At 45.7% G+C, this 8,373-nt stretch overlaps 1 protein-coding gene across 2 annotated transcripts; it reads right to left on the reverse strand.

Moving 5' to 3' along the window:
• Window positions 1-518: 518 nt before the first annotated feature.
• Window positions 519-7,715, reverse strand: LOC133237839 (serpin B3-like). 2 transcript variants are annotated; one of them, XM_061400397.1, is made up of 8 exons: window positions 7,634-7,714; window positions 6,430-6,652; window positions 5,788-5,844; window positions 4,382-4,510; window positions 3,951-4,068; window positions 2,626-2,768; window positions 2,180-2,335; window positions 519-1,257 (listed from the first exon to the last, which is right to left on the reverse strand). In XM_061400397.1, exons 2-8 carry the CDS (start codon window positions 6,592-6,594, stop codon window positions 853-855), a joined length of 1,173 nt encoding a protein of 390 aa, XP_061256381.1. In that variant the 5' UTR covers window positions 6,595-6,652; window positions 7,634-7,714; the 3' UTR covers window positions 519-852. The 2 variants fall into 2 exon arrangements, with proteins under 2 accessions (XP_061256381.1, XP_061256380.1); XM_061400396.1 differs by having other exon boundaries at window positions 520-1,257; window positions 6,430-6,619; window positions 7,634-7,715.
• Between the last annotated feature and the right edge of the window lie 658 nt (window positions 7,716-8,373).

Genomic DNA, 8,373 nt, shown 5'->3' on the forward strand with positions numbered 1-8,373 from the left:
CCAAATGATTCCTCTTGCCCTGAGAAAAGTTGTGTTTTGGGGAATAAAATTTGTCAGTTCTTTGCTTTATGGGTTGGTGGACTTCAGGGTCACTTGTCAGCCCTTCTTCTCACTGGATGCTCTCCCAGTCTTATCCCATCTCTGCCTTCAGCCACAATTACCATATTTCTCTCGGTAGCTCTAACATATATATCATCTGTCTTACCTACTTAGAGACTCAGTTCACATCCCAAGTCTGAGTTCTAGATGCTTATATCTAGGCTCTTACATGGGTTACAGAGCCTTCCATGTTCTGACAGCAGTCTGCCTTTTTAACCTCATCATGCTGCACTATTTTGATTTCTATGTAGGATAATATCTTTCTATATGATCTTTTCCACGTGTGGGGGTCACTTACACTTTGTTGAACAAAAAAGGATGAGCAACAAATGACATGAACAAGCCATGGTTTTATTGATAATGCACTTCAGAAAACTAAAAAATTTAGACATGTAAGGGTCCCACATACCACCTGAACTCAAATAAATGTGAATGTCTAGGTTTGAAAAGTAAAAATAACTTTTCAAATAGGAGCTATGATATTTCAAACTTAGTAGAAGATAGAGTATGGAAATAACTTTTAAAAATATAGTGAACAATTTGTCCAAGGAGGTGTTTTCATGGGGATTAGAGTAGGTTACATATGTTTGTAGAAAGAGAGAGACAGAGAAACAATATTTTATCCAATACATTGTGAGTGGTGACTATACGTTTGGAAAGGAAAACGCATCCAAGGGAACCTGTTGCACCAGCATTCAAGCTCCGGAAACAGCTCTCTGAACGTCCCCGAGTGTGGCTGCTGCCCAAGGACATCTAAGGGGAAGAGACTCGGCCACAGAAGAGGATGCTGTTGGTCTTGATGTGCTTGATGAGGAACAGGAAAGGGTGATTGCAGCGGAAAGGCTCACGAAACGTTAATGATTTGCGTATAATAACCACACCGGTAGCAGCCGCGGCCTCCGTGCCCTCCTCGGTCACCTCCACAAAGGACTTGTGGAAGACCTTTGATACCGCCAGATCACGGCTCCCGTTCATGCCCGAGAAGTCGGCCACCCCACCACGGAAGGCGTCCACCATCCCCAGGGATTGCAGTGTGGGCACGAGGTCGTAGCTCTCTTCCACTTTAAACCGAGGCAGGTATAAGTCCACTTCTCTCTTCCTCATATTCTGTGGGCTCGTCCACGCTATTAACTTCTCAGCAGTGAGCTGGTCTTCAAGCTGTAACAGTGGAAAAGGAACAACTGTCAGGATTCTCATGGTCATGGAGCCCACCTAACCTTGGATTGAAATGTCTGGGAAACCTTTATTTTAACAGTAAACATGAATACAGGAGATTCAGTTTATTAGATTTTCTCTGAGGGGGAAACAATAACAGTCCTGAATATATATCATATGATCAAATAAATGTTTTTATACATTTATAACTTTGCTCTTTCTATGTATGTATGTACACTATATACGCGTATACAGAAATGTCTATACACATGTGTGGATGTGTGTTGTATAAACATGCACACAGAAATGAAACAACATGTGTTTCATGTGAAGGTCATGTCTGACACTTTGTGACCCCATGGTCTGTATCCCTCCAGGCTCCTCTGTCCATGGCATTTCCCAGGCAGAAATACTGGAGTGGGTTGTCATTTCTTCCTCGAGGGGACCTTCCTGACCCAGGGATTGAACCCGTGTCTCCTGTGGCTCGCACACTGTAGGCGGATTCTTTACCATTGAGCCACTGGCACCTACTCCAGTACTCTTGCCTGGAAAATCCCATGGACGGAGGAGCCTGGTGGGCTGCAGTCCACGGGGTCGCTGAGGGTCGGACACGACTGAGCGACTTCACTTTCACTTTTCACTTTCATGCATTGGAGAAGGAAATGGCAGCCCACTCCAGTGTTATTGCCTGGAGAATCCCAGGGACGGGGAGCCTGGTGGGCTGCCATCTATGGGGACGCACAGAGTCAGACACGACTGAAGTGACTTAGCAGTAGCAGTAGCAGTAGCAGATGTTATTATTATTATTATTATTTTTTGTTCTATGCTGCCAGCCAGTACTACCAATCTATGAGCAGCCCACACAAGCACTGAATCACTGGAAATGTGAGCAATGGCATGGAGCACTGTGAATACCAGGTTTTACCTCCTGCAGACCGTCTACTTCATTGGGCAGCAGCACCAACATGCTTAGCTCTTCGCCTTTGTACGGGATTTCCAGGATCTTGGCTTGCACGTCCTCCAGTGACACGAACTTGAAACTATTGGTTTGTTTCATCATCTGCACAGGTTTGCTTGTATCCTGCAGTAAATTCATGTGCAAAAGAATGCCAAGTGAGCAGTAGGCCAGAAAAAAAGATAGTATTATTGAGACACCAAACTCAGCCTCCTAAGAGATGATCTGGGAAATTTGTGTCTTAGAGATAAGAGTTTCTTCCAGGAATCCCCAGTAAATAAAGTTTAAAAAAAGGACAAGAAAATAAGCCTTGACAAATTCTATCTTCTATACGAGTTATATATTAATTACCATGCATTTAAATTTCACAGTGCATGTAGCTACACTTGGTTATACACGTAAATTACAGACAATACCTTGTTCAGCCAAAATTTTTCCTCTGCAGTATGTTCTTCCTTAAATTTCTGGTTCCACTGCCCTTTGAAATAGACGGCGTTCACCAGAACCAGAACAGTAGAGCTGTCGAGAGAGTCTTTGGGAAATAGGTCCTTGATTTTTCCTGCAAAGACAGAAAATCAAAGGTCTGTCATGAAAGGCACGAGTGGTTTATCTGTCAGATGCGTTGAAAGTTACAAGTGATGATTAAATATTGACACGTCAGCCCGTGAGGGACTCCACGCCCAGCGGTTCACTAGGTGAGGCTTTGCTCACGGCACCAGCCTGATGGAGTCGCCCTCATGCAGATGCCCCTGCTCCTGACTGGGAAGGTGTTCAGTCTGTGTGTGTGGGGACATCAGTCATTTCACAAGGAATCCTGATGAACTGATTTCTGATATTTAAGATGCCATGATATTTCTATGATATTTAAGATGCCATGCTGTGCTAAGGCTCTTCAGTCTGTGAGCCCACGGACTGTAGCCCACCAGGCTCCTCTGTCCATGGGACTCTCTAGGCAAGAATACTGGAGTGGGATGCCGTGCCCTCCTTCAGGGGCTCTTCCTGACCCAAGAATTCTGGGTCATCAATTCTGACAATACGTTGTTCATCAGAACTGATGAACAGGTCATCAATTCTGAAGAACTGATTTCAGCTGACCTTTACTGGTCAGTTTTCTTCTTCCCTTTCCTCCCTTCCTGTTCCCTCAGTAGCTTTGTCTCTTGTTTCCGTTCCCTGTCTTCTTCATTCTGCACATTGAGTTGCTGTAGGTTAAGCCTATGATTCGGAAGGGAGGTAGGATACGGTTCATGGGATGGAGACGTTGTCCAGCCCCTCCCTGGGTGGGATGGACACTGTGACAATCCAGTGGGAGGGGGACGTGGGCCAGGACCCTTCTCCTGCAGGTGGTCATTTCTGCAAGAAGGATGGTGTAACGGAGAGCAGCTTGTTTCCCAGTTAAGAAAGCAAAAGTGACTCTTCATATTTTCTCTTAGGGATTATAACCCGGAAGTTACGCCTTTAATTTAGAAACAACTTATGAATCAACCTGAAGTCTGAGCAGAGACTTGGGATCCACAAGACACTGTCTTCCAGGCTCAGCTGTGCCTGCAGGGGGCTGGTCATCGGAGCACCCCCGCCTGTTTCTCTCCACACTGACCTGGACCGTCCACCCCCTGCAGGGCCTCCCCACCCTCTGCAGTCTCGTCTCACCCCGCTCCTGACAGCCCGGTCAGGGTCCAGCACCGTGTTCACACACAGTGGGACTCAGCCGGGATTTGCAATGAGTGACTCTCTCATAACCTACCATTGGTTTGGCTCTCCACCCAGGAATTAATCATCTTTCGACTTTCCTCTGCAGCATTTTTAAAATCAGCAGATTCCACACTGGCTAGATAAAATTTCTGAACATTATCCAGGTATTCCTATGACATGAGCAGGAAGAAAGCAGGAATGAAAAGTAATTTATCAGTAACTATGTAGGTATTCCCAAATTAAATTAAATGTGTTAAATCCTGACCAAGCAGAGTTCACAAGCCAATCCCTAGCCTCCCCTCACTGGTGTGCTATCAGCCTCTGGACACTCCAGCGGGTGCGGTTGTGGTCGGGGAGCCTGGCGCCCCTGGGAGTAATGCCCCCGTGTGGGTCCCCAGGCTGCTCTGCACCCTCCCCCCATTAGGAGATGGGGCCCGAGGACCAGGGATGCAGACCAAAGGCGTGACAGACCAGGAAACTCACCTGGAGAAACCGAAACTCCTTTTCTCCGTAGAGCCTGTTGGCGACACTCAGCTCATAGGCATCAGTGGATTTCTTTAATTCTGTCAGAAGCTTTTGAAAGTGTTGATGAACATTTCCTGGCTTTTCAACCTTCAAATGTCAAAAAGTGAGCTCATTGGATTCTCTGTCAATGTAAACAGCACACCCCCAGGGGTCTGTGGATCCCTGTCTAGAGGGCGGTATCCCCAGGGATGATGGTTGTGGTTATTTCCCCTAATTGGTGTGTTTTACGGGTATAGCCTTCCTAATCCTTACAGCCGGTCTCCTAGGCAATTCTTTCTCCTGCTCAGGCACATCACTCTTTTCTCCTTTGAACTCCCACGCAGCGCCGTTCCTCCAGGCACTGTCTTAGCCGTCTGCAATGCTTAGGGTCACCTTCTCAGCTAAAGTTAGGCTTCTTGAGGGCCAGACCATAGTGCGTCTCTGACAGTCATCAGCTGTGTGAGAAAGTGAAATCTGTGTATTGTCCTAGGTTATGACGTGAAGCCCTGTTATACTCCTGGTGGGATTGTCTTCTAAGACCTGTTGACTCTGCCCTACGGCTCTTCGTTCTGATGGCCGCACTTCTCACTGTGGGAGCAGTGTGTGTCTGGGACTCTGCCGGCAGCTGTACACCAGCATCTCTAAGTCTGGCTGGATTCACATGATGACAAGAGAGTGCGGAGGGCTAAGTAGCTTCTGCAAGGAGACAGAGCCAGGTTTTCAACCCAGGCTTGTCTCAATCCAGAACCTTAACCTTGCTACCTGAGAGTTTTGGACGAGCCTATAAACAATAGCTCTCAGTTAATCACTTTCCATAATATATTTTGATGCCTACCTATTGGTCTTCATAATATGAACTACCATCATGATTTAACATTATCCAATAATAATATTAATATTATGAGTTCATACTATGCAATGTTAGAAACATGTTATAAATAGTATAATTATTATTTTGCTATAATAACCATAATAAAATACGTACTATACATCAGAGTTTTCATTTTCCTGGCCCTGCTATTCTGTTTCACATGGATTTGCATGTATTGCAGCAGACATTTTATCATCCCCAGTTAACTGGGATGAAGTCACTGTGGCTCAGAGCAGTTGTATTGTCCACATTTGTCATTCCTGAACAACAGAGCGCAATCTGAAGCCCCTTTGGGTTTCCGAGCCCTTCCCGTGAAGCACATGCTACTCTCCTCTCAGGATAACAAAGACGTGAAGCACATATATGTAACGTGAAATGAGCTACAACTCTGTCCGCTGGGTTTCACTTAAGATGTCCCTAAAAGTGGACTTTCCCCACTTGGTCTGAAATTCCCAGTTTAAACTATGACCCTCTTGGATACGTGATCCTCTAAATCCGGTGCCCTGTGACTCACGTGCTCTTTTGCGGCTCCTCCTCTTGTGTTCTCTGCGATTTTATTGAAGTGAAGGACCTGGAGGAGACAGACAGTGGGGCAAAGAAGTGTCACCTGATATATCTGTGTGCATCACAGTCGACCAAAAAGAAAGAAAAAAGTCAGGAAGAAGAAAGGAAAGAAAATGCAAACCAAGTACCAAACCAAACAAAAAACCCCCAAAGCATAAGGAACAAAGAAAAGAAGAAAGAATATTCAGTGCAAACACTTGCTTCTTAAAAAACACAGTCTGTGTGTGGGAAACACAAAGCTGCTTGAGCGCTGTCCACTTTAAAGAACTGCGTCTCGTTTTTCATTCATCATTGAGGAAACATGTAAAGATATCTCCCGTGGACTTTAGTCAGGGCCTCACTTCTACTGAAGTCTTCCATTAAAGCCTCACCTCTGGTTGTTGGGCAGTTGTAGGGGTTCATCCCAGCCCCCAGAGGAAGTCCAGGCACAGGAGGCAGGTGGGGAGCCGTGCCCCCATAACTCTGTGCCCACCCAGTCGTGGGGCTGCTTGAGCTTCCCGTGGGACCCGGGGACAGCAGACCTGTGGTCATCTGCACAGCAGCCAGCAGACACCCCATGCAAACCTGTGATGGAAAGGCAGCTGCCACCCACCTTCTGCATTTCTGATGCGGTGTTTTCTCTGGCCCCTAAGTAAGTCATGGCTAAGGCTGACGAGATACTGAAAGGCGACAGGAAGATGTTTTCCTTCTCTGATTTTCTGATCTGGTGGAACAGATCAATTGCAAGGTGGATGATTGCTTCACTGAGGGAACTCATGGTGGCCGGATGTGGTCTGGAAGTCCTGGAAGAGCATCAGATGCATTTTATCATCACTCTAGGGAAGGAAGGTAGTCTGTAATGAGAATTTCTAAAAGAAATGCCTTATGTGTGGGTTGTGGATTTCTGGCGACGAAGATTTTTCCTTTGTATACATTTAGTAATTAGAAGGCTTGAAATTAGGAATACCGGAGTGGGTTGCTATGCCTTCCTCCAGGGGATCTTCCCCACCCAGGGACTGAACCCACATCGCTTACAGCTCCTGGACTGGTAGATTTGTTCTTTACCACTAGTGCCACCTGGGAAGCCTTATTTATAGAAAACGTTTCTTAAATATAATAGAAACTTGATGTTATACATTTCATAATTGAGAGATGTACCTGTATCCATCTCATAATTAGACGACTATTGAAATTAATACTTAAAGAACGGTTTTTGAAAAAGTAATAGAGTATCTTTACTGTTTCTTCCTTACTGACTGTACAAGAGTGGGTAAAAAGTGCTTTATAACAGAGGTTTTGTTGTTGTTGTTCAGTTGCTAAGTCGTGTCCAACTCTTTGCACTCCATGGACAAGCTCCTCTGTCCTCCACTACCTCCCAGAGTTTGTCCAAATTCATGTTCATTGAGTCCATGATGCTGTATAACCATCCCATCCATGCTGCCCCCTTTTCTTTTTCCTTTCAATTTTCCCCAGCCTCCAGGTCTTTCCCAGTGAATTTATAACAGATTCAAAGGCAAAACTGATGTGGTAACATCCAGCCATCTCCCATCAGGTACCTCCGTGCCTTACTTGAAGGATCTGTGGATGCTGGACAGCCTACCCCTGATACACGTGCCCCCGAGGGAACGTGGGTTTTCTTTTAGAAATAAGTAAATTACCTGTGGACTAAATCAGGAGAAAAAGTTCTTCTGTGGCAGAATACGTAAAATACCATCATACCAAATGAAATATTTAACACACGCACGATAAAACATCACATTCATTATTATTTTCAGAGAGGACTCCTGAGTTAGCGCAGAGCTGCTGGAAGCACTTACCTGTGTTCCTGGAGGAAGCAGAGGTGGGCAGGCAGCCTGTAAGCCTGTGTGCCGGGCGTGCTCAGCCCTGAATATATATACCTCTACCTGCCGCCGCCCGTGCCCCAAGACAGCTGGTATTTCAAGATCAACTTCTGATTTCTTCACCAGTTACCTTCAACTTCATGAGGAAGAAGTCTTTATGAGTCAAGACAAGATTATTGACCAACTCCTGTAAGTCCTTTCCTTCTGCAGAAGAGATTGTGCCCTACCATCCATGCTCATGGGAAACGCATGTACATGCCTTTCCGGCACCTGTGACAGTACACTTATGTGGCAGCTTCTTCACGTACCCTGAGGAACGAGGCCCAGCCAGAAATAACCCTTAAAAATCTTTCTTCTCTTGTTAATACATGTTGACTTGTGTTTAAGAATACTTCTAACACAAACTATTGAAACGCTGACATTTTTTAAGTTCTGAAAAGGCTGTTTCTTTAAAAATATTTTGTATACCCGGGAAAATAGCTCAATGTCTCAGCTGAAGAGACATTGGCAAACTGTGTCAGCTGTAGGTGAAGACCAGGCATGATCTGCCTCCCCTCGAGGCTGGACCCTGGCGCGGTCCTCCCGGTGACCCCATTGTCCTCGTGGTTAATCCCAGCTGTGCCCTGGTTGCTAAGGTCAGAGGGCAGCTCATTTTCCAGCAAACTCACTTGCTCTCACTGAGAAGAACAACGGATACAAACAGGACCCATTTTAAG

This window comes from Bos javanicus, chromosome 24, assembly GCF_032452875.1.
Source record: "Bos javanicus breed banteng chromosome 24, ARS-OSU_banteng_1.0, whole genome shotgun sequence".
NCBI classification, from domain to species: domain Eukaryota; kingdom Metazoa; phylum Chordata; class Mammalia; order Artiodactyla; family Bovidae; genus Bos; species Bos javanicus.

Bases quoted from the DNA above. Each gene is read 5' to 3' on its own strand.
- LOC133237839 (XM_061400397.1), bottom strand. From the start codon at position 6,594: ATGAGTTCCCTCAGTGAAGCAATCATCCACCTTGCAATTGATCTGTTC. The intron at 5,845-6,429 runs GTGGGTGGCAGC...TGTCTCCTCCAG, and splicing joins CCGCATCAGAAATGCAGAAG to GTCCTTCACTTCAATAAAAT. The intron at 4,069-4,381 runs GTGAGTTTCCTG...CTCATGTCATAG, and splicing joins AGGAGTTTCGGTTTCTCCAG to GAATACCTGGATAATGTTCA.